Raw genomic sequence first — 26,922 nt, 5'->3', positions numbered from 1 at the left:
GGATACTCTCCCAAGGTCAGATATCTCCGCTGATATTGAGTTCCTGATATAAATACAAACCATTCCTTTTTAAATATTCCTTTGCCAAGCTTCAACCTTCCTTTGCAAAGATCACAGACTCTGCACAGAGCCCAGAATCAAACTTTCAAAAATAGTCTTTGAGAGAGGAAAACGGCATAGCAGTGCATATAAACAAGTACTTATGTGTAATTATATTAGCCCGCACAGGATACAAATGGAAAAAATGAACACTAGATCTTGCTCCCTAATAAATATACATATAGATCATTTTATCTAAGTAATTTTCAGAGCAGTAGAGACAAACACATTCAATCAAGGTATTAATGCAAATGAAGTAAAATGATCGCTCACCTCTCTCAGACATTCTTTCTCCTCCTTTATCTGAGAATTTATCTGAGAGTCAAGAACCGACCCTCTTGAAGCGCTGGGCTCAGCAGGTAGAGATGGTAACAGCGGCCTGACAAATTTAAATTCGCTGGTGCCAGACCCAGTTGTCAAGCAAACCTCGTAACAATAAGATTGAGGAAGAGTCCCAGTGCCAGTCGCGTTCTCAAGATTCGTGGGGAAGTTGGGGTCACAATAAAAGTTCCTCGACGATCGAATACAACGTTCTCGGCAATGCCTTGTCTTGTACAGCCTGACGGCGATAACTGTTCCCACAGAAACCAGAAAGAGAAATGAAATGAGAGACAAAGAAATGACTAGATACAGGGTTAATGTGTCCTGCTGATCAACCTCTTGTGGTACATCCACTAACTGCATGTAGGCGTCTGAAAACCCGTCCACCAGAAGCACATTAAGCGTCGAGGTTGTGGATCTTGGCGGTTCTCCGTTGTCTCTAACCAGGACTGTAAGCTTCTGTTTCACAGAGTCTAGGCTCGTTATAGGCCTGGTGGTTTTTACCTCCCCATTTTGGAGCCCCACAGTGAAGAGTCCTGGCTCCGTGGCCTTCAGCAGCTGGTAGGAAAGCCAAGAATTCTGACCCGAATCTCCATCCACAGCCACCACCTTAGTCACCAGGTAACCCGCCTCCGCCGATCTGGGAACCAGGTCATTAGCGGGGGTGGTGCTGTTCTGCAGAGGGTATAAAATGAAGGGGGCGTTGTCATTTGCATCAACTATGACAACTCGGACAATGACTTCAGAGCTCAGAGGAGGGGAGCCGCCATCTGCAGCTCTCACTGCAACCTGGAAATCCCTCGTTTGCTCATAATCCAGAGAGTGCAGAGCATACACGTTCCCGGTTTCGGAGTTTATGGAGATGTAAGAGGATAAGGGGAGGTCACTCCTGTTCCCAGGCAATGCCGAATACGTCACTTTGGCATTCTGCTCTGTGTCGAGGTCAGCAGCATGGACCGTTCCAATCAACAGGCCTGGGGGGTTGTTCTCCTTCAGGTACATGACGTACGAGGTGTCATTAAATACTGGGGGATTGTCATTAATATCCGACAGCTGAACACTGATGATCCTCACCGAGGTGAGCCTCGGAGAGCCCCGGTCTGTGGCTGTGATGGTTATGTTATACTCAGACACTTTCTCGCGGTCCAGGGGCTTTTGTGTGACAAGCTCGTAATAATTCTTCAGAGTCGACTTTAAAGCGAAAGGCACGTTCTCCTGAATGGAGCAGACTGTTCTACCATTGTCGCCGGAGTCTCGGTCTCTCACACTGAATAGGGCCACCACCGTGTCGGGGGAGGAATCCTCCGGTATGGTGCTAGTGAGGGATGTCAGCGTCACTTCCGGGGCGTTGTCATTCTCGTCTTCAATCTCCACCAGGACTTTGCAGTGCGCAGACAAACCGCCACCATCTGTGGCTTGAACTTCTATTTCATACATTGCTGTGTCTTCAAAATCCACGGTCCCCAATACAGTGATTTCGCCAGTGAACTGATTTAGCTTAAATATCTTGAGGACTCTGTCAGGCACCTGTCTGAACGAGTAGGTGATTTTTGCATTTGCACCATGATCCAGATCACTAGCTTCAACCTTCGTGACCAAAGTATCGCGGGGACTATTTTCCATTAACTGCACCTTGTACACCGACTGACTAAACTGGGGGAAGTTATCGTTGTTATCCAGCACATTAACGCGTATCTGGGCTGTGCCAGTTCTCGGTGGAAGGCCCCCGTCGGCGGCTGTGAGAGTCAGCATCAACTGCGCCTGCTCCTCCCGATCGAGTTGTTTCTCTAACACCAGCTCCGCGTATTTACTGCCGTCCCCGCGGGATTGCACATCCAGGCTCAGGTGCTCATTGGAGCTGATTGCGTAGCTCTGGATGCCGTTTGTTCCTATGTCTGAATCCTGGGCCCTTTCCAGGGGGAAGCGGGTGTTTATGGGGACCTGTTCTGGGATTTTTAAAACGAATTCATTTTTTGAGAATTTAGGGGAATTGTCATTGACATCATCTATCTGCACCTCCATTCGGAACAGCTGCAATGGATTTTCCAACACAATTTCGAATTGCAGTAAGCACGGGTCACTCTGTCCGCACAGTTCCTCACGGTCTATTTTCTCCTTTACTATCACATCCCCGGAGCGTGTATTCAGCTGAAAATACTGCTTGTTGTTTTTAGAAACTAGCCGAGCCCTGCGAGCAGACAATTTGCCTACATCCAATTTCAAATCTTTTGCAATATTGGCAACCACAGACCCACTTTTCTTCTCTTCTAGCACAGAATAGCGGATCGTCTCACACACAGCCAGGGACACACACAGACATAGAAAGAAAGAGAAAACTTGCCTTTTCCTGGAACGATTTTCCTTTCCGGCAGCCATTCCCTGTCAGATCTAAAACAGAGGCCTCTCTGCAAAGCTACTGAAACCATCCATAGATTGTGCAGTACAGAAAACGGGTTTTCCTCCAATATTGAATTGATTTATATTGACGCCAGCCACCCTTTCCGAGTAGCCTTTTGTCTCCCGTGCCCGGCACAGAGCTGTTGACTTCTGTCTACAGACGTCTGAGTGCAGCGTCCACTGAATCCTGCCTGAGTACAAGAAACTGCATTTTCAGCACCATCTTTGCCAATATCGCCACCTCGTGGCTCTGCTTAAATAAGACATCTCCTGATATTTATAGTGTCAATTTATTATGTGCAGTTATTACCTGCCTGGGAAAGATGTATCAACTAAGTACAGATTCTGTTTATAACAATTCAGAGTAAGGACTGTGAAATATTAACGTACATATTTTACTGATTAGAGATGACAGGGAGTTGCCAAATAAAAGAATAATTAATTTAATTATGATTCTACCACAACACATTTTCTTTTCTCACATCTGAATACTTTTATTTTTAACAGATAGCTAAGTAAACAAGTTACTACAATTCCTTAACCTGTGTCAGCACCACCGCTTCTCTTTCATCCAAAAGTACAGAGGTATTTTGGGAATCCCTCAGTCCTGTGATTCCCTTACGTATTCTGGTACTGAGCGGGAAAACTTGTGAACTGAGGCCTAGTAAATTTGAAGTAACTAGTAATTGACCCAGTGATTAAGCAATCATCAAATATGTAGTTCCTGGGAAGGGTCTAGTTCTGGCATCTACATAATTATTTGACAAATAAGAGTCTCCTTTAGCAACTGGAAGAAGCACACATGTATATGTCTTCTGATACTTTTTGTCTTATGCATTGTTACGGCAATGCAGGACACAAACGAAACAAGAAAAAATAAATTGAAAACAAAGATATTAATAACTATATATTTAATCCTCCATCACCTTGCTCTTCCGTAATTATGCCACTGAATTGTACATGAGCATCTCAAAAACCATTCACCAGCAATACACTTAGCGTCGCATTAGCGGATTGGGACAGGTGCCCATTGTCTGCAACAGTGATAACTGGTTTTTGCTTAAAGGAGTCTCTCTCCTCATAATTGCTATCGTGGTTTGCTTTCCCCATTTTGGAGTCCGGCAGTGAACAGACCTGCATCAGTGGCCTTCAGCAGCTCGTAGGAAAGACAAAAATTCTGATCAGAATCTCTATTTAAAGCCACCACCTTGGTCACAAGGGAACCTGCCTTCGTTGCTCTGCGAACCAGATCATTAAATGGGGAGGTACTGGGCTGAAGAAGGTATCAAATTAAGGGGGGTATTGTTATTTTAATCAAATAATAACAACTTGGACGATGACTTACTGCCTCTAAAATATATATTGATGCCACCAGCTGCCAAAATATCACTGGCATGCACGTAATAGTGGTATTTTATATCTGCGTTGATTCTATGAATTCATAAATTCCACAAACTGTAAATGATGTTCACGTCAAAGGATTTCAGTAAACATTGCCTGTTCCTTTTAAAGTATCCCCGTCTTAGAAACTGCAGCCACTACTAGCTGCTCACAGTGCAAAGGGTTTGATGGAGAACTAAGGTACAGTGTACTTTTTCCTGAGATGCTTCTATTTTACTTTAACGTTTCCCTTATCTCCGTCATTTCCCATTGATGCAGTAGCCCTGAAACTCGCACCTCATCCAGATTACCGTCCCAAAACACTACTGAAAAAGCAACGACAGGCTCAGATTCCTTGCAAAATTTAAGATTCCACAGAGCCCCTACATGATTCTGTCCCAAGGTCCGATACTTCCGCTGCTATAGAGTTCTTGATAAGTATCAAAACCATTCCTTTTTAAATCTTCCTTTCCCAAACTTCAACTTCCCTTTGCAAAGATCACTGACTCTGCACGCAGACCAATAACACAATTTCACAACTACTCTTTTAGAGAGCAAAATGGCATAACAGTGCATATAATTAAGTACTTATGTGTAATTATATTAGCCCGCACAGGATACAAATGGAAAAGATGAACACTAGATCTTGCTCCCTAATAAATATACATATAGATCTAAGTAATTTTCAGAGCAGTGGAGACAAACACATTCAATCAAGGTATTAATGCAAATGAGGTAAAATGATCGCTCACCTCTCTCAGACATTCTTTCTCCTCCTTTATCTGAGAATTTATCTGAGAGTCAAGAACGGACCCTCTTGCAGCGCTGGGCTCAGCAGGTAGAGATGGTAACAGCGGCCTGACAAATTTAAATTCGCTGGTGCCAGACCCAGTTGTCAAGCAAACCTCATAACAATAAGATTGAGGAAAAGTCCCAGTGCCACTTGCGTCCTCAGGATTCGTGGGGAAGTTGGGATCACAATAAAAGTTCCTCGACGATCGAATACAACGTTCTCGGCAATGCCTTGTCTTGTACAGCCTGACGGCGATAACTGTTCCCACAGAAACCAGAAAGAGAAATGAAATGAGAGACAAAGAAATGACTAGATACAGGGTTAATGTGTCCTGCTGGTCATCCTCTTGTGGCACATCCATTAACTGCATGTAGGCGTCTGAAAACCCGTCCACCAGAAGCACATTAAGCGTCGAGGTTGTGGATCTTGGCGGTTCTCCGTTGTCTCTAACCAGGACTGTAAGCTTCTGTTTCACAGAGTCTAGGCTCGTTATAGGCCTGGTGGTTTTTACCTCCCCATTTTGGAGCCCCACAGAAAAGAGTCCTGGCTCCGTGGCCTTCAGCAGCTGGTAGGAAAGCCAAGAATTCTGACCCGAATCTCCATCCACAGCCACCACCTTAATCACCAAGTAACCCGCCTCCGCCGATCTGGGAACCAGGTCATTAGCGGGGGTGGTGCTGTTCTGCAGAGGGTATAAAATGAAGGGGGCGTTGTCATTTGCATCAACTATGACAACTCGGACAATGACTTCAGAGCTCAGAGGAGGGGAGCCGTCATCTGCAGCTCTCACTGCAACCTGGAAATCCCTCGTTTGCTCATAATCCAGAGAGTGCAGAGCATACACGTTCCCGGTTTCGGAGTTTATGGAGATATAAGAGGATAAGGGGAGGTCACTCCTGTTCCCAGGCAATGCCGAATACGTCACTTTGGCATTCTGCTCTGTGTCGAGGTCAGCAGCATGGACCGTTCCAATCAACAGGCCTGGGAGGTTGTTCTCCTTCAGGTACATGACGTACGAGGTGTCATTAAATACTGGGGGATTGTCATTAATATCCGACAGCTGAACACTGATGATCCTCACCGAGGTGAGCCTCGGAGAGCCCCGGTCTGTGGCTGTGATGGTTATGTTATACTCAGACACTTTCTCGCGGTCCAGGGGCTTTTGTGTGACAAGCTCGTAATAATTCTTCAGAGTCGACTTTAAAGCGAAAGGCACGTTCTCCTGAATGGAGCAGACTGTTCTGCCATTGTCGTCGGAGTCTCGGTCTCTCACACTGAACAGGGCCACCACCGTGTCGGGGGAGGAGTCCTCGGGTATGGTGCTAGTGAGGGATGTCAGCGTCACTTCCGGGGCGTTGTCATTCTCGTCCTCAATCTCCACCAGGACTTTGCAGTGCGCATATAGACCCCCGCCATCTGTGGCTTGGATATTCATCTCATAAATGCTTCTTTCTTCATAGTCAATTAACCCCAAAACATTGATTTCTCCGGATAACTCATTTAGTTCGAATAACTTGAAGACTTGGTCAGGCACCTGTCTGAATGAGTAGGTGATTTCTGCATTTGAACCCTGATCCAAATCACTGGCCTCAACCTTAGTGACCACAGTGCCTCGAAGACTATTTTCCATTAACTGCACTTTGTACACCGACTGACTAAACTGGGGGAAGTTATCGTTGATATCCAGGACATAAACGCGTATCTGGGCTGTGCCCGTTCTCGGTGGAAGGCCCCCGTCGGCGGCTGTGAGAATCAACATCAACTGCGCCTGCTCCTCCCGATCTAATTGTTTCTCTAACACCAGCTCCGCGTATTTACTGCTGTCACTGTGGGTTTGCACATCCAGACGGAAATGCTCGTTGGGGTTTATTGCGTAGCTCTGGATGCCGTTTGTTCCTATGTCTGAATCTTGGGCTCCTTCTAAGGGGAAGCGGCTGTTTATGGGGATCTGTTCGGGCAGCTCCAAAGCGAATTCATTTTTTGAGAATTTAGGGGAATTGTCATTGACATCTTCGATCTGCACCTCCATTCGGAACAGCTGCAATGGATTATCCAACACAATTTCATATTGTAGGAAACATGGGTCACTCGGTCCGCACAGATCCTCACGGTCTATTTTCTCCTTTACTATCACATCCCCGGAGCGTGTGTTCAGCTGAAAATACTGCTTGGTGCTTTTAGAAACTAGCCGAGCCCTGCGAGCAGACAATTTGCCTACATCTAGTTTCAAATCTTTTGCAATATTAGCAACTAGGGATCCACTTTTCTTCTCTTCCGGCACAGAATAGCGGATTGTGTCACACACCTCCAGGGACACACAGAGACATAGAAAGAAAGGCAGAACTTGCCTGTTCGTGTAGCGATTCTCCATTCCAGCAGCCGTTCCCAGGTTAGGTAAAACACACGCCTCTGTTTAAAGCTGCTTGAATCATTAATATGTTGTGCTACAGAGAAAACGATTTATCCTGCAATATTGAGTTACTTTGTCATGATTCCAGCCGCCTTTTCCTTGTAATCTTTTGTCTCCCGTTCCCGGCACCGAGCCGTTGCCATCTGCATTCAGACGTCTCTGTGTAGCTTCTCTTAAGTCATGCTGGACACCGAGAATCTGTATTTTCAGCACCATCTTTGCCAATATCGCCACCTTGTGGCTCAGCTAAAGTAACACATCCCATGATTTTACAGTGTAAACACTGTGTAAAATTAATCTGCTTGGCAGAATTTTCGCTCTATTAATTACAAATTGTGATTATATTTCAGAGTAAGAACATTCGTAATCCAGGTTACTTCCCATTAAACGAGAGAGTTATAATTTAATAAAACAATAAAATGAATTCTGATACTTCCACCACATCTTTTTTTCTCCCGCATCACAGCATTTTTATTCCACATATCTAAATACCAAAAAGAAGTCAGTGGAATTCTCTCATCTGGCCCATCGCTTCTCCTTTTAAATCTGAACTCAATGTTGATAGACCAGTTGTTAAGCAATCATCACATATGTAGTTATTGGGAAGGGCTCCTGTATTGGCATCTATACAGTTATTGAGAAACAAAAAGGGAGTCTCCCATGGCAACTGGAGAAGCGACATGCATCTTTTTCCTGATTTTCTTGTGTTGCATATTTTACAGCAATGTAGACCAGAACAGAAAAAAGAAAAAGAAATGAAATTGAAGCCAGATTATATTTATATTTAATACGCTATCCTGCTCCTCTTAGGTAGTTACACATGCATATGCGCATCTGAAAACCCATCCACTAGCAGTACATTTAGCGTAGCAGTACTGGATTAGGGCAGCTATCTGCTGCTGTTGAAAGACCATACATTTTGGCTTAATGTGGTCTTGCTCCGTAACTGGTCTCTCGGTCTTTACCTCTAGATTTTGGAGTCAGACGGTGACGGAGATGAGTCTGTGACCTCCGTAAGAAAGCCAAGAATTCTGACCAGAATCTCCATGCGAAGCCGCCACTTTGGCCACAATGTATTTCGCCTCCCTTGCTCGGGGGACCAGAGGGAGGTGCTGATCTATAGACGGTGTAAAATGAAGAAGGCGTTGTCATTTTTATCTATTATAAACAACTCAGACGACGATTTCAGAGCTTCATGGGGAGGACCCGCCATCTGCAGTTCTCATTGCAGCCTGACAATCTCTTACCTTTTCATTATCCAGGGTTCTGAAAACATCAGTGTTACTATTTTCAAAATTTATGGAGATACAGTAGAAGGCAGCTCATGTATCTGAACCTGCAATATTTCATTTTGGCCTCCTGCTTTGAATCTAATTAACCGCATTTACATTGGCAATGTAAATGCTGACTGGCAATCAGTACAGCTGGGCAATGTTTTCCTCCAAGTATATAGTGTAGGATGTCTGGTTAAATTCTAGAGAATTGTCATTAAATGTCCGATATCTGCACGGAGATGATATCCTCCGATATCTGAGTGGTTAGGCTGGGAGTCCCTGAGTCCATGGCAGTGATGGTTATATTTATACTCCGATGTTCTCTCCCAGTCGAGAGCCGTTGAGGTCCGCAGCTCAGAGTAATTGTTGAAAGTAATATTTAGGGCAAAAGGCAGGTTATCTTCCATGGAAGAAACCTTGGTCCCCTTGTTCCTGGAATCTGTGTCTCTGACACTGAACAGGACCACCACTGTCCTTGGCGGGGAGTCCTCGGGGATAGAGCTGATACAGGATGATACAGGCTGATATCTCCGGCGAGTTGTCGTTGACATCCAAATCGTCCGCGAGGACTTTACAGTACGCAGACAGACCCCAGCCATCTGTGACGCTACATTCCAGCTGGTAACTTTTAGCTTTCTCAAAATCCACCCTTGTCCCTTCCGCAGATTGGTATTTCTCCGAGGTAGCTGGAATATTTGGCGACATCTTTCTGATTTACTGGTCAATGGGGCTGTTTTCCTGAAGACTGATTTAGTAAATCGCTTGAGCAGAGACAAGGATGTTATTATTGGCATCCAGGACTATAAAGCAGACGTGGGTTGTGCCAGACCTGGGTGGAGAATCCCCATTGGTGGAAGTAAAATATTTAACTCATCTCCAGTTCCTCTTCCCGGTCTAACTGCCTCTGCAATACCAGCTGTTAGCATTTAGTGCCACCCTCGTTAACCATGAGAGCTACGGAGAACTGCTCATTAGAGTTCAGCAGGTAGTTCTGGAGACGATTGCGTCCCACACCTAAATCCTGGGCACTGGCCAGAGAAAGTCAGACCCAGCTAATGTGGTGTCCGGCATCTCTACTGAACCATTTTATTTTCGGGAAACAGAGGAGAATTATCTTTTGTCATAAACCTCCACCTCCACTTGGATTAGAGACAATGGGGTTTCAAAGAATACTTTACAGAGCTCACTTTACTGGCAAATTTTCTCTCGGTCCAGTTTCTCCTTAATTGCCAGATCCCCGATGTTTAATTTCAGCCGAATGATCCCTTCAGAAACAATGCGGACCTTACGAGCGGACAGCTGGCTAACAGCGGTCACCAAGTCCTTCCCAATATTGACGAGAAAGGAGGCACTTTCCATTTCCTCAGCTAAAGAGTACAGTATTGTTTCGGATCACGCAAGCAAGCGCGCGCACACACACACACACACATACACACAGAGATAGAGAAGAAACTAGGCTACCTGCCTTTTGATGGATCCGCTTAATACTGAACACTCCATTTTACTTCAAAAAACAGTCTTTTTAAAGCATTCACTGTGCTTTCCAGTAATTTTCTTGGCGTCCAATATTGTATCTTAATTGCGAGTAATTCGGTTATCAATTGCTGTCCCTGCATGCATTTAAGACATCCTTACGCTGTATTCAGTCATTCCTCCCGAGCAGCTAAGATGGCTTTTCTTTAGCTTTAGTGTGAATATTGTTTCCTGAATAACTTAATGGTTAAAGGATCTGCTGGTCTCCACTAAAAATAATTGATTCCATTAAATCGCTTTCATTGGACAGAGATATCATTTTGATTTTGCCACTTAAGTATATCTACATTTATTTCAGTTCTTGCAAAAAATATGATTGAGGGAGAGATTGAGGGATTGATATGTAAATATCTCCCTTTATGAATATGCGGCACAGATACTTGAAAATATGAAATAACTCTAGATACAGCTTCTAGTATCTTTCTAAATTATGAACGTGAAGTATCGGCTTTGACACTGAATACCGGGAAGTGGTATCAGGGAAGGAGGAGGGAGCAATAGTCCCCTAGTTTTGCAACACTTCATTGATAAGCCTTTGAAAGCTAGCCCCAGCATTAATTAACCCAGAAGGCATAACCTTATACTCATATAGGCTAGATTCCACTATGAAAGCGACTTTTCCTGGGCATCAGCATGCGAGGGAATTTGCCTCTACCCTTGAGATAAATTCAGAGTACTTATGTACTTTGCACACACACACCTCCACCACCCCCAGTAGATACAGCAGCTCCTCTGTGTGGGGTAAGGACCAGGGTTAGATGATGGCACTTACACTTCTAAAATCCACATAAAAATCTCAGTGTTTTTATTCCTGTTAAGTACCTCCACAACAGGATATGCTTTTTCATTTAGTAATAACTCCCATGTCTAGCATGCTCTCCACTTCCTCCTGAATTTGTCTTTTTTTTTCTCATTTAGCACAGTATGCTCTGCTAGGTGCAGGGCATGGCCCCCTAGTTTTAATTAACTGTCCTATTTTGCTAATTAAACCTGTCAGGTTGGAAAATACCTGCCTGTGGTATCTAAAGAAGGTCAACATCTTTTCGTTTGGGTCCAAATCCTCCCAAATATCAATGCTCTTATACTATCTCTGATTAAATCAATTAAAGGGGCAGTACAACAAATTATATACACCATCATCTGTCTTTCATGGTAAGCTTTTAACCTATTGACATGTACCATTTGCGCAGCTCCCCTGCCATGGGCCTTCTTTTTAAGTGAACCCATTCACTCTATCATCTCAAAGGATCTCTCTCAAAAGTCTTGAATCTTGTTTTTCCTCCCTGGAATCAACACTAACACAAAGTCATCTATACCAAAGGATCTTTCCCCAGCATGCATGTCTTACTAGGTTTTCCACAGACTTCTGACTCTTTCCAAGGTTCTTGTTGTGCAAAATTAAGCACTCGGGACTTTTTCAAGGGGAAAAGGCAGTATGCCACATTTATTGACAAAAACTAAGGTAATAACTGACTTAAACCTACACACACACACACACACACACACACACACATACACGCACCCAAACACACCAGAAAGCGTTCTATAGTTATATATAGCTACCAGTCCTGGTCGTGGCTTGAGATCATAGCTAGGGTTCATTGCTGGAGTTCGTGGCTCGTGGCAGCTACCTGGCAAGGGAAGCTGGGCACAAGGAGAGCAGGGTCTTTGTCGGGCACGCACCGACACTCTTCTTTAGATGATGTGTAGAACGCTGTTTTTCCCCCAAAGCCTTGAAATCTCACCCAGTCTTTTATAGGTTTTTCAGTTCTGCTGTGTCACGTCGCTTCTCTGTGACCGTTGATTGCTGGTACAATAGCAGACGTGACTTTCAGCTTGTTCTTTGATTAAGTTTGTTCTTTTTGTTTTCTGGGGTGGATTCTTCTTTGCTTTTTAGGGATGTGTTCACACTCTTCAGCCTAGGATGGACTTCACACTTCATCAGGACAAGCTGGCAGTTTGGGTCTGACTCATACGCACATACATCCTCCATTCACACCTTGTTCAGATAACTCTCTTATTCATCTAAAGGTTTACCTCCATTCATACCTTGTTCAGATAACTCTCTTATTCATCTAAAGGTTTAGAAAGGGTTTGACACAAGATGGAGTACATAGGGTCAAAATGAGGTTTTACACAAGATGGAGTACATAGGGTCAAAATGGGGTTTTTATATTCACAATATGGAGTATGACTGGGAGAAGTTCAAATGTTACAGACAAAATTGTGAGATGGTGATTATACATAACCATATAGAGGCTGACACAAATAAGGTATGAATTAATCTACACTATGAATTAATCTACAGGGTTACAATTACAATTTTATTCCTACATTCTGATGCCCCAAGTCTATCATAGCCTTTAAATTCACTTTAAAAATCAAGTGACATACTCCCTTACAGGCTGTCCTGACTCTTCTATACTACACTCCCTAGAGCCTCAAATTAAACCTAGGGGTCCCCTCAACAATTTCCCCATAAAGAAGATCAAGGGGGCAAACCTGTATGTGAATAACACATAAGGGAGCAACACATCCCAGTTATCTCTTGCCACATAACATACATTCTCAGCATAGACTTCAATTTTCCATGTAATCTTTCTACCATACCACTAGTCTCTGGATGATAGCATGTGGCTTTTATATACCTCACTCCACACAAGTTCCATAATGTCTTGAAAATTACAAACATGAAATTTCCACCAAAGTCTGACAAGATTTCTCTGGGAAAACCTGCCCTGCTCAAAATAGTCATTAAGGTGGAAGGCATGGTTTCAGCTTCTATGTTCCGAGTTGTGGCTTCAGGGTACCTAGTGATAGAATTCACCACCATTTTTCAATTTCTGGGTAGCGGACCAACAATATCTACAGACACTTTGGCAAACACCTCCTTAATGATGGGCAAAGGTGGCAAGGTACTTTCAGGGTCCTCTTAAACTCTAATGCTTTTGACATAAGACAACTCTTAAAGTGTCAGACATAAGAAGCCAATAGAAATTCTGTTTGAGTCTGTCACAGGTTCTCTCCACACCTAAGGGTCCAGCAAAGGGACAATCATAAACTACTTGTAGAATAGTCTCTTGTACTTAACAGGCACAAGCACCTGCTTGCAAAATGCATAGGGAATCCTCTTTTTTTCTACGGGAAGCCTCCCTGTACAACAAGCCACCTAGAAAAAAAAAACTACCCTTTCCTTCCCCTGCCAGAGGAAGCTGCATCTGTCTCCTTGTCCAGGGAAGGATAAGCCAGTTGTGCCTCCACAAATTTTGAGTCTCCCTTAATTTAAGAACAAATTCTGGGAAAGCAATGGAATTCCCAAGACCCTCTGTGGGGGACAAATGTTCTTTTCAGCTGACAAAAGACTGGGAATATTTCATCCTCATCACCATCCTCTGCAGCCCTCCTTCTTGTCTATAGACAAGCCAGGCTAAGCAGAATCATACTCTTTCTGGCTGCTAATTATAAAATTAACCTTCTTAGACATGGTTAATATATCATTGCCAATTAAAACATCAACAGGAAGTAGATCTTGGCCAAAGGTACAGTTACAGGGCTTTCAGCCAAAGCTAATATATTTAAGTGTTTACCAGAAATTCTGTCTCCCTTTCCCCTCAACAAACTTTTCCTGACTAAAGTGAGTTGGGTAGCTGTGTTCCTCCAGCCCTAACAATCTAGGCCATTTACCTTTGCATTTTGAATAAATTATTCACTAACCTTTTAAGATCCAGTCCTAATATAGTTCACTAAGAGTTCCTCCTGCTCCACCACTATTTCTAAAGCAATGGTAGTGGCATTCACAGGGGCAGTGGGCATGGATCATGGGGTGATCTGGAGCCTCAGGCATTTTGGTTTTATATGATTAGAGCCCCAGAATGATGGCAGAATACTTGTCTTCCTTTTTGGTAGAGGGATTTGAAACCCTTGACTCAAGGATTTTTTTAATCAAAGTTTGGGTTAGATTTATTTCCAATCCCTGCCTCCCTCTTAAAAAGGCTGACATGGGGATTTTCATTCCTCTGGGATTTGTGCCCTGATAGGCCCGTGATTCAACATATTCATCAGCAATTTCTGCAGCATCTAACTGCAGGGTTTTCTGCCACAGCTGGCTATCTTTATCTCATCTGTAGCTATCCATAACAATTGCTTCTGGGCCATCAGATCAGTTTTCCATAAACTTCTTCAGCCCGCACCCCCATTCTCCATTTTCTCATTTACACATTTTATGTACATATTCAAAATGAGAGATATTTAACCAGTCTGAGGTTTCTTCAATCAATAGGTCTCAGAGGTAATTTTCTTTAAATTTCTTGTACACCCTCCTTTATGTCATTAAAGTGTTGTCGTCCCACCTTCCAGTTATTCTGGTTAAGAGGATAGGCCATTCCATTGTATTGTGGGGGAAAGAGGGGTGGAATACTCAAAGGATAGGACAGCCACTTTTGCTGTGCCAGTATTCTGAACTGCATTGCTTGAGCTTCCATCAGTCCCCGGTATGCTCTCTCCTCATCTTCTTATTTGGTCTTTCATCTTTGGTGGTTTTTCTCCTCAGCTTCTTCTTTGGACTTTGCTGCTATTTGTTCCATGCACCTCTGGTGGATTTTCTTCTCAGCAGCCTGGGCTGTTTCCTTCTCCCTGATCCATAATTCCATAATCTGTTTCTGGTGGTTGCAGTCTTCCTTGGCTTTCAGGTGCTGCAATCAGACCAGTTCTATTGCCATCATCTCCTCTGTGCAGTGCAGGTCAGGGTGATTCTCACCTTCTGTATCAGACTTCATCTCATTTTCTTCCCTTTGCACTTGATCAAAGCTTGTGAGCACAGATTTCAGGTCCTGCTCTGGGGGTTTTCTTTTTAAAGGATATGTTCTTCTGCAGACATAAATATTCAAGGTATTTTCTCACAAGACTATCATATAACTGTGGTTCACTCATTATGTCTATTCTTTAGACTTCAAAAACCCTTAATGTCACATTTTAATTTTAACAGTGTGGGGTTATGACCTATATGTTTAATTGACATGTGGCATTTGAATCCTGCCATGACTACACCAGTGTAAGATTCCCAATGGTGATTCAAGAGCTTGAGTAACAACCTTAGGGCAGAGTGTCAAAAACCAATGCACAAATCCCTAACTGGTTGTGAGTTCTAAACTTAGATTTCACCAGCCAACTGCACCAAATGCAAATTCCTAAAGCACTTTAACAGTCTTAACATGCAGCCACAGACAGTTCCTTGGGTTCTCTGGTCTGTCTTGCCACCCAGGTGATCATGTCTCTGTAAATGGTCTTTTACACCAAGAATTACAGCTATATTCAGTTCCAGAGAGGTAGCCGTGTTAGTCTGTTTTTAGCAAAACAGCGAGAGTCCTGTGGCACCTTAAAGACTAACAAATTTATTTGGACATAAGCTTTTGTGGGCAGAAACCCACTTTGTCGAATGAATCAAATAACTTTGTTAGTCTTTAAGGTGACACAGGACTCTAGCTATATTCAGGTTATTCCTGATCCCAAAGGACTAATCTCTTACTCCAGTTCATTTGCACTGTAGGTCTCCCATCAAAGACAATGCTTATAGTCAATGGTATAGTAAACTATATTAAGATTTATTAAATAAGAAGGAAATTAGAGAGTTATTTTAAAGGTATTTTAAGAAAACATGGACACATGAATGAATATACAGTCTTAAGTTTCAAAAGGTATTATGGGCTTCTATAAACAACAAGCTCTATTTGACCTTTAGGGTTAACCCAGGCTAAACAGTTGGGGATCTCTTGCTTATGCCTAGAAACGTCTTGCCCCCCCCAAAATTCCTTTTCTTTGGGGATTTTATCTTCCTCCTGCCTTGTTCTCTGAGCTGCAAACTCAGCTGATGGGAGGAGTCCACGTTCATAATTCATCTTGTAAGGAGCAGAAGAATATTGTAACGCAAGAGTAGCATAGTGACAAGGCTAGGCCTGAGTTAGCATAAAGTAACAATAGCTAGGCCCAAAATGACCCAAACATAACCTCAGGATGAAAGAAGAAGTAGGCCGACCGCAGAACCAGTTTAAGCCAGCTAAGAGCTAGCTACAGCAGTAAACAAGTGACTGCACCTTAGAGTGGATTGGTCCCTAGCTAACTGCCAATAAAAAAAAGAATAACAAGTGTTAAGGCCCAATCCCCAAGGGGATTAAAATGTAGCCAATAAGTTATTGCTAGAATTGGGGGAGGAGGTATTTTAGGACCCCCCAGGTTCGTCCTGCCCTGAGGCTCTCCGTGGATCCATCGAGGTACTAGCGGATGCCCTGGGTGGATCGGTTCCCTGGCTGCAACTCTCTTCATAGGGTGAAATACAGGTCTCCTTACCCTCATGCTGGTAAGTGCCTGGATTCCTGATTTGTACTCCTAGCAGCCTGAATGTTGTAATAATAGCCTAAGATTTGTAACCCTCATAGCTTGGGTGCTGCTTGAATAAACTGCTGTGTGCGCTTCCTCATCCATCTGTCTCTTTTCTCAGCACTGAGATCTAAAAATAAGAACCGCTCCGCCTCCCCTCGGAGCACACATCTTCACAGGAAGGAGTGCAGAACAGTCTCTAGCCTTTTATTGATGAGTCCTCAATCCAGATATAGGGAGTTTCCAGTTGTAAAATCCACCCATAGCCTGTGTTCTAACAGTGGGTCTCCTCTTTCACAAAGGGAACCATAATTTCTGTAGAAGAGCAGCTCTTCACACTACACTAAAGTTCCTTTCCTGTATAGTGATTCACACAATCACAGAGGCTCACAGTAAAACCACTCAAATGTTATATTACAATTTGGAACACATATCACAAGTAAGATTGATGCAGGCAGCAACTTAACAAGCATTTAACAGAGGCTAAACACTTTCTTATAATTCTAATACCTATTTTATTAATATTAACCCATTAGTGAGCCAGACAGATTCTAACTATATACCTGGTAGTGTCTAGCTGAGGTATGGGGACCTCGGCATCAGCTGGTACCTGGCCTGCCAGTGTTACAGCAGGGACAGAAGTTTTTTTTAAATCTATACATCAGTGAATTGACAGAGATATTAATGACACCTCTGGGTTTATATGGATATGACATGCCTCTCGTACCTTGTGGCATTAGGTTGCATCACTGTCCTATCAGAGCCAAAACACAGTTGTGAGGCACATATTTGCACTTCAGTAATATTCAAACATGAAAACGTGGCAACATATTTTCACATTTTGTATAAAAATTTTCCATTCTGTAATATCTCCAACTAGGTTTAGAAATCTATTGATGGAAACTGCCCCAGAAATCTGACCTGAATTCCTGAACCCAGAAATCTGATTTTAAATTATGCATATAATTTTTTTAAAAATGTCAGCATTAATTATGTGGTGTTCTTATTTGGAAGTTCAAGTTGCTGGTCTTAGAAGAGTAACTATACTTTCCCTTTCATTGTAGGAAACGTGGTGGAACAATATTAAAAAATTGCCCCAAGCTGTCAAAAGATGACTAATATATCTTCCAAGAAAATTGCCAAAACCCACATAATATTAGTAATTTCTATTGTTTGTTGGGGATCTATGCACCAGCACATAATTATGTAAATTAACATGTTCATCCATCTGGCTATGCCTGCAGAGTTTGCTGTCCACACCTTAGGGCTGGACTAAACTTTTTTTTTATTTAAATGACCTTATTTCAGATGTTTACAGCCCACAAGTATGCGGATTAAAGAGATTTTGATGTAAGCACATCCCTTTTTGGCCTGATCATGCCCTTTTTTGAGAAGCTATCAGGTCATTGTTGGTGTGGTGGGCAGAAAGAGCAGATCTCTATTCACCCTAAATCAGAAAGATGGCTCACCTTTATACCTTTTGTTTAGTCATTAATGGTAAGAATGACTACAGAGACTCTCTACAGTAGTTTACAAATACTTAGAGAAATACTTTATAGATACAGGTACAAATTCAGGGGTGTGGCTTTCTTTCAATTTCCTGGGCCAGAGGTGCAACCTCGAGTTGGCCTCCATCTTCTTCTGTGAATTATTTGTCTTTACTGTCCTAAATTTTGTACCATCCGTGACTGCAAACTTTCTTTCTCTTTCTTCATTTCTTAGAGCTGGCAACCTACAATCACCATTTTCTTCTTCCCCTCCCCACGCCCCATAGCACGGACACAGTGCTGCTTCACTCAGTTGCCTTGAAACATCCCTATTAATGCCTTCATCTTTCTTACCCTAACTACTATAAGTCTTCTCTAGAGCCTCACCAAGAACCAACTTTCTAAACTACAGAATGCACAAAATTTTAATGTCCACTTTCTGAAATACAGAAAGCAGTATGATGACGTTACTCCAATCTTTAGAGGACTCCAGCGGTCCCACGTTCATTTCAGGATCCATTTTTTAAAAAATCCCTGCTTTTAAAAAACAACAGCAACAACAAACCCACTCCCATGGGCTAACACTGCCTACCTCGCGGATTCTCTATCCCACACAACGTCCTCATATTTTGTTATTCCAGAATTAGCCTCTTCTGCCACTACAAAACAGTCTTTAATTATTGGTAGAATAGACTTCTCCTCTTCGTTTCCTCGTTTCCAATCCTTCCCCCCTCATCCAATAACTAGGTTAATTTGTTAAGAAAAAAATATTTAACGAACAAAAACATGCAATAATTATCTCAGCAATACAATACAAAGTCTACAGATTTCCGAAATGTCACAATTGACAGTTATAGCAAAGCAAATAGTCAGACCCCTTGTATGTTGCATATGAATTTGTATCTTACAATTGATGGACAGTGAATAGAACCTAAATGGGAGGCAACTTTCTCGCTTGGTTATGGCTTTTGCGGTTTTGAGTACTTCTCATATCATAGGAGTTTGGAAATCTAGGAGGTGACCGTTAAGAAGAATGAACCCATGGCTGGGATTTTCCAAAGAGGGATTTAGGCACCCATATCAACGGACTGTTGGGCGCTTTATCGTTTAGTCTCCTTTGAAGCCTGTATTATTTCAGGTGAGAAATATCAGTGGTTCATACGAAAGCATGTGTATATAGTCCAAAATATGTTTAATCAGGTAAATAAATGTAGATATGGAAAGGGAAGGAGAAAGGGTGTGTATGGGTGTTCCATCGCTTTATCAGTAACACTGAACTTTCGGTAGAGGCATAATATAAATACAGTTACCCAAATATAATACTCCTGTTTCCATCTAAGTGGAAGGGATCACTCACCACTCTCACGACATCCTTTCCATCCACCAGGTTGGAATTAGTCTGAGTCTCCAAAGTGGTCCCGGGATTCACTTCCACATTGCCATGTTCCACAGGCAAAGACGATCCCAACGGTTGAAGGAACTTAAACTCACTGTTGCCTGAGCCATTCGTCAGACAGATCTCATAAAAATAGGATTGTGAGAGAGTTCCAGTGCCTGTTATGTCTACCAAGTTGTTGGGAAAGTTGGAATCGGCGTAAAAATTCCTGGACGATGCAATATATCTTTCCCTACACGTTCTTGCTGTATTTATCCTTATGGCGACAATTATCACCACTGAGACAAGAAAAATAAAGAAAATTATAGCCAAAGAAATTACTAAATACAAAGTCAACGTTCCATCTCCTTCTGCTTCCTCTGAAGTATCCTTTATCTACATGCAGGCGTCTGAGAACCCATCTACCAAGAGCACATAGACTGTCGCTGTAGTGGAGCTGGAAGACTTTCCATTATCCTTAATCAGGATAACAATCTTTTGTTTAAAGCTGTCTGGTTCTCTCACCGGCCTCGTGGCTCTTACTTCCCCGTTTTGGAGCACCACAGTGAAGAGACCTGGGTCTGTAGCCTTCAGCAGCTGGTAAGAAATCTAAGAATTCTGACCGGAATCTCCATCCACAGTCACCATCTTGGTAACAATGTGACCCGTTTCCGCTGTTCTGGGAACCAGGTTATTAGCGGGGGAAGTGCTGTTCTGCACAGGGAATAAGGTGATTGAGTCGTTGTCATTTTCATCAATGAGGAAACGAACAGTGACATTTTTTGTTAAACCTGGGGAGCCGCCATTCTCAGCTCTCACTACAGCATTGAACTCTCGTGTGTACTCGTAGTCTAGAGACTGTAGGGCATACACATTCCCGTTGTCGGAGTTTATGGAGATGTAAGAAGACAACAGGAGGTCACCCACCTTCCCAGGCAATAGCGAGTACCTCACTTTGGCATTGTGCTCGGTATCCATATCATCAGCGTGCACAGCTCCAATCAGCTGGTTGGGGTTATTGTTTTTCTTCAGATACATGAGGTATGATGACTGATTAAACACCGGGGGGATTATCATTCACAACCAATATTTGCACACTGATGACTCGCTCAGCGGTTAGCTGCGGGTACCGTAAATCTATGGCTGTGATGGTTAAGTTATACTCCGGCACTTCCTCTCGGTCCAGGGGACTTTGTGTCACCAGCTCGTAATAATTCTGGAAAGCTGGTTTTAGAGTAAACAGGAGATTTTCCTGAATGGAGTAAATTGTTTTCCCTTTGTCCTTGGAGTCTCGGTCTCTGACACTGAACAGGGCCACTACGGTCTCCTTGGAGGAGTCCTCGGAAACCGGGCTTGTTACAGAGGTAATTGTCACTTCTGAAGGATTGTCATTTACATCTATAACCTCCACAAGGACCTTGGAGTACGCAGAGTGTGGCCTGAATGTGTGGCCTGAATATTCAGTTCATGCATTGCTGCTTCTTCAAAATCAATCAGTCCCCAAACGGTGATTTCTCCAGTTAATTGGTTTAACTTGAATAACCGGACTTCGTTAGGTACCTGTCCGAATGAATAGGTGATTTCTGCATTTAAACCATGATCCAAATTGCTAGCTTCAACCTTAGAGACAAGAGTGCCTCGAAGGCTGTTTTCCACTAACTGTACAGTATACACTGACCGACTGAACTGAGGAGAGTTGCCATTGATATCTGGAACAACAACAGGTACCTGGGCTGTGCCTGTCTTCTGTGGAATGCGCCCATCGGCAGCTGTGAGAATCAAATCAAATTCGGTCTTCTCCTCACAGTCTAACGGTTTCTCTAGCACCGGCTCCGCATATTTACTGCTGTCCTTGTGGGTTTGTACATCCAGCCGGAAGTGCTTGTTGAAACTGATTGTGTAGCTTTGGATACCGTTTGTTCCCACGTCTGAATCTTGGGCTCTTCCCAAGGGGAAGCGGGTGTGGGTTTGAGACATTTCATTAGTGTTCAAGATCAGCTCCCCGAGGGGGAATGTAGGTGAATTGTCACTGATATCCTCAATCTGCACCTCGATCCGGTATAATTGCAAGGGATCTTGCAGCACTAATTCGAAATGCAAAGTGCAAGGGGCCCGTACAGCCACTCTAGTTCTATTTGCTCTCCTATTAATAAATCCCCGCTGTTTACATTGAGCTGCTACTAGTATTGGCTGCACGTAGAGGAGACGACCCTGGCCTTACGAGCAGAGAGCTTCCTTACATCCAGCCCCAGATCCTTTACGATATCGCCTACAAAGGATTCGCTGTCTCTCCCCTCCGGCACCGAGTACCACAGGGTGTCCTATACCGCTCCGCACACAGAAACAAGCAGAAAGACAGACGGGTCTCGCTTTCTCCTGATGAGCTACCCTTCTCTGCGAGCCGTACCAAAGCACAGCTGCTCCCAGGGACTCGGAGTGGTTCCCAGCGATGCTCCCTGCTCTAAGGCTGGAGGCTGTCTTACAGGTTCAATGAGGCCGGGCTATTTATTAGTCCTTGAATGTCTTCCCAAACAGTTCTTCTGAACCTTTTCCTCCTAGCTGAATGACGCCTTTATAACCTTGAAGAAGACCTTATTTACATCGCCATTTCTGCAGCACCTTGGCCAACAGCGCCACCAAGTGTTCAACCGACAATTATAGAAACTAGTAAGGTTTTGGAATCTAAGGCACGTGTCAGATCAAGTGTCATATGTAGCCCCAGAGCAAATCTACACTCGCTATACATTTGCGCTGAAGGCTTACTATGTTTTTTTTATTTTTTATAAAAAGTAATATGAAATGAATATGGAGCAGAAACGAAACTATAACAAACGGTTTTAGCTTCTCTAGTTCAATCATTTTAATATATCTTTATTTTATGTAAAACGGGACAACACTGTTTTATTAATATAAAATGACACTTTATATATATAGTAAATGCATTACCTTTGTTATTGACACTTTTTCCTCTTCTTTGTTGGAAATGTATTCGGTCGAAGGATAGACCCGGTAGGAACGTATTCACCAGCTAAACTTGGTAGGAAGGGTCTGAGAAACTTAAGTTCATTGATGCCTGAATGAACTTTTAGAGAAGCTTCGTGATTGTAGAGGCAGGATAGAGATGCGGCACAAGTTATGTCGGTAGAGTTACTCAGAAAGTAACTTGCACTATAGCAATGTGCACAGATGTGTCCATCTCTGGGATTTCTTGTTTCATAAGTTTTAATGATTATCATCATCATGACAGAAGCTAAAACAAGAAATTATATTAGAAGCCAAATAAATTACTAAACAGATTGTCTATGTGCTGTTTTTTTCCCCAGATGTAAGACACCAAGGCAGAGATGTGTCCATCTCTAAGGTTTCTTGTTTTATAAAGATCTATGGCTCTCATCATCATCATCATCATCATCATGATGACAGAACTAGATAATTAAATGAATTTAACGCCAAATTAATTACTGAATACATCGCAAATGTGTTTTTCTCTTCATACTTATACATATGAATTACATATATGTGTTTGAAAAGCCATTCACTTGGAATACATTTAGAGTCATGTTGTTGGATCACGTTGGTTGCTTATTGTCTTTAGAAAGAGTAGGAAATTTCTGCTTGTCTATAACTTGATCTGTTATTGTTCTTGAGGTTCTCATTTTTCCTATTATGAGACCTTATTGTAGGCAGATCAGGGTGGGTGATTCTCAGTAGCTGATGTAAAAACCAAAAATTCATCAACAGCTACCACTTATCTTATTTAGTAACTATATAACCATCCTTTGCTGATTTGGGATAGGAAGTTGCTGTTCTTCTAAAATGAAGAAAGAGCTGTCATTTTCATCAGCCATCAGTTGAGACAATTCCTTCAGCGCTTACTGGCGGGGAGCACCCTCTATCTTCAGTATTGATTGCAACACAGATTTTTTATACAATCATAATCCATTGTTCTTAGTACACAGTTACCATTTTCAGAGTTTATAGAAATATAAAATTGTTCACTTACTAAGTACTATTGAATACCTCACGTTAGCATTCTGAGCTGAATCTAAAACAGTAGAATTTACATTGTTAATACAGCTGAGTTGTTCCTTTTTTTCCAGTGCAAGATTCATGAGGTTTGCGTAAATGTATGGGAATTGTAATTAAAATAGAAAATTTTGAAGTCAATTAGGGCGAGTTTATCTCCATTAAAAACCTGGTGATGTATTCAAGCTTCTCACAGAGGAAGGCCTTTTCGATTTTCAGGGTATTTTTTTGTATTGTTATTAATTCTAACACAAAGTGGTAGTCTTCGATTACTGGACAAGGAACCTCATATCAGCCGTATTATTATGCAAAAAACATGTCTGACACATTCTTCTCCAGCCGCACTCTGCAGCCAGCTTGATTGATGGTTCGTGCGTTTTCCTTTCACATAAAAAGCAAAACTAGAAATATCTTCCATCTCCAGATCTTCGTGGATTTCCACCATCAAATGCAGGAAGAAGATTTCGTGCAATTGTGTTGTTTTCCCTTTCATTATCAGTTCCTGGAATGGGCTCCCATATTTGCCTGTCTACAGAGATAACTCAAAATGTTAACAGTTGGGAAACAGCTTGATATGACCGTCAGGAAAATGCGGAGCATTGCTCCTTGTCTCCAGAGTCTCCATCTTCACTGAAAATACACCGAGTGGATTTTCCATTGCTGCCTCAATACTCAACAGACAAAAAAACAAACAAAAACAAAACAAAAACAAAAAAACCCGCTGAGTACCTATGTTTACTCTATTCAATTTTCACTTAAACGTTTTTTACATTGTTAAATATAACAGTTTATTTGTCCCGGAATTAGCTCGGATCTTACCATCCAACCGTCTGTGCATGAATCTTTCCAGATCTTCGGCAAATTCTCCAGCAATCAGCGAATGAGAGATATCATTCAGAGACAGGAAGAGAAAGAAACCCAATGCCTTCGGTCTGTGGACACATTTATAATCCCCTTTCCACACAAAAGAGGGTTTTCATTTCATTTCTTGACACAGCGACGCCTTTAAATCCTTTTGAAAGATTTTGGGCGAGAGTAACATAAACACAGTATTGCAGCCGGGATTTCAACAGCCAGATTACGTCAGGGTGGCTGATTCTCAGTTGTCTGCTTCCTGCCTGAAAATTCCTTGAGCCTCTGCAGCTATAAACTGCAGCAAGAGCGACACGGAGTGTTCAAACCAAGAACTGCAAATACACGTATGTTTCATGCAAATAGCTCAGCCAAAATTTCTGTACCATGTTTTGGCTATTTTCGAATTAAGACATTGGATACGTTTCCCAGTTTCAATAATTTGCAAGTATACATGGCTTACATTATTTCCAACACACTTAAAATTGCACAAAGAATCTAGGTTATCGTGAAACAGCAAAAAGACATTTAATACTGAAATTTTCCACATATGGCTAATAAATGGCAGAGAGTAAATGTAAGTATTCCAGACACTGTTCAGTCACTCTCTGTAGAACATAGGTCAAGAAACCAGCCGTGTCAACTGATAGGTTGGTTATTTGTGCTTTTCCCAGTAGGCACCCTCACCACATTTTAACATCTTGTTCTTGTTTAAGTAATCTGAGTTTAAGAGCCAATTTCATAACGTAAACCCATTTACTGCCAGTTAATTGTATCTTATGTTGCTACTGAAGCCAGCACACAAATTTGGGTAATCCATACTTCCAAAATGTCCAAGCAGAGCCTCAGTGTTTGGAGAAGACAGGAAACCTCTACGCTTTTTAATCATATCACAGGTTATCCTCAAGCGTGAGAATTATTACCTCTATTTTTTACTCGTAGCATTTTCAGATACTGGTACTTGCATTTTCACTTCACCAAGTGGTTGCACTATTAGCAATAGTGAAACGTTTGCTAATCGTGACTCTAACCTACTAAAATTTAAAATTCCTGGAAGGGGAAGGAGAGAGAAGGAAACACCAAGGCAGCCCACGGTAGCATTTAATTTCAGAAAGGGGAACTACACAAAAGGAGGAAGTTAGTTAAACGGAAATTAAAAGGTACGTGCCAAAAGTGAAATCCCTGCAAGCTGCATGGAAACTTCTTAAAGACACCATAATAGAGGCACAATTTAAATGTAAACCCTAAAATAAAAAACAGTAAAAAGGACCAAAAAAGTGCCACTGTGGCTAAACAACAAAGTAAAAGAAGCAGTTAGAGGCAAAAAGGCATCCTTTGCAAATTAGAAGTTAAATCCTATTGAGGAAAATAGAAAGAAGCATAATGTTTAGCAAGTGAAGTGAAAAAATGTAATTAAGAAGGCCAAAAAAGATTTTGAAGAACAGGTAGCCAAAGATTAAAAAATTAACAGCAATTTCTTTTAAAGTACATCACAAGCAGGAAGCCTGCTAACCAACCAGTGGGGCCCCTGGACAATGGAGATGCTAAAGGAGCACTCAAGGATGATAAGGCCATTGTGGAGAAACTAAATGAATTCTTTGCCTCAATCTTCACCACTAAAGATGTGAGGAAGATTCCCAAACCTGAGCCATACTTTTTAGGTGAGAAATCTGAGGAACTGTGCCAGACTGAGGTGTCATTAGAGGAGGTTTTGGGGGAAAATTGACAAATTAAACAGTAATAAGTCATCAGAAGAGATGGCATTCCCCCAAGAGTTCTGAAGGAACACAAATGTGAAATTGCAGAACTACTAACTGTGGTATGTAACCTATCATTTAAATCAGCTTCTGTACCAGATGACTGGAGGATAGCTAATGTGACACCATTTTTTTAAAAAGGCTCCAGAGATGATCTTAGCAATTACAGACTGGTAAGTCTAATTTCAGTGCCAGGCAAATTGGTTGAAACTATAGTAAAGAACAGAATTATCAGACACATAGATGAACACAATTTGTTGGGGGGGAAGAGTCAACATGGTTTTTGTAAAGAGAAATCATGCCTCACCAATCTACTAGAATTCTTTGAGGGGGTCAACAAGCATGTGGACAAGGTTGATCCAGTGGAGGTAGTGTACTTAGATTTTCAGAAAGCCTTTGACAAGGTCCCTCACCAAAGAGTCTTAAGCAAAGTAAACTGTAATGGGATAAGAGGGAAGATCCTCTCCTGGATCAGTAACTGGTTAAAAGATAGGAAACAAAGGGTAGGAATAAATGGTCAGTGTTCAGAATGGAGAGACGTAAATAGTGGTGTCCTCCAGTGGTCTGTACTGGGACCAGTATTGTTCAACATATTCATAAATGATCTGGAAAAAGGGGTATACAGTCCGGTGGCAAAATTTGCAGATGATACAGAACTACTCAAGATATCTAAGTCCAAAGCAGACTGCAAGGAGTTACAAAATGGAGTGATTGGGCAACAAAATGGCAGCTGAAATTCAGTGTTGATAAATGCAAAGTAATGCACACTGGAAAACATAATCCCAACTATACATACAAAATGATGGGATCTAAATTAGCTGTTACCACACAAGAAAGGGATCTTCG

At 42.2% G+C, this 26,922-nt stretch overlaps 2 protein-coding genes and 1 pseudogene across 2 annotated transcripts; all 3 read right to left on the bottom strand.

Annotated features, from left to right (window-relative positions):
* Positions 1 to 333: 333 nt before the first annotated feature.
* On the bottom strand, positions 334 to 2,796 carry LOC137165205 (protocadherin beta-16-like). Its single transcript, XM_067566374.1, has one exon. The coding sequence runs from the start codon at positions 2,794 to 2,796 to the stop codon at positions 334 to 336; it is 2,463 nt and encodes an 820-aa protein (XP_067422475.1).
* A 1,108-nt stretch (positions 2,797 to 3,904) lies between these two features.
* LOC137165202 (protocadherin beta-16-like) lies at positions 3,905 to 8,655 on the bottom strand. The gene is made up of 4 exons (XM_067566367.1): positions 8,648 to 8,655; positions 7,493 to 7,543; positions 4,950 to 7,338; positions 3,905 to 4,090 (listed from the first exon to the last, which is right to left on the bottom strand). The coding sequence occupies exons 1-4, from the start codon at positions 8,653 to 8,655 to the stop codon at positions 3,905 to 3,907; spliced, it is 2,634 nt and encodes an 877-aa protein (XP_067422468.1).
* A 1,207-nt stretch (positions 8,656 to 9,862) lies between these two features.
* On the bottom strand, positions 9,863 to 23,960 carry LOC137165201 (putative protocadherin beta-18; annotated as a pseudogene).
* Between the last annotated feature and the right edge of the window lie 2,962 nt (positions 23,961 to 26,922).

The sequence above is a fragment of the Emydura macquarii genome, unplaced genomic scaffold, assembly GCF_026122565.2.
Source record: "Emydura macquarii macquarii isolate MOO-44397 ecotype Brisbane River unplaced genomic scaffold, CSIRO-AGI_Emac_v2 contig_2768, whole genome shotgun sequence".
NCBI lineage: Eukaryota > Metazoa > Chordata > Testudines > Chelidae > Emydura > Emydura macquarii.
This window is presented reverse-complemented; position numbering and strand designations above follow the sequence as displayed.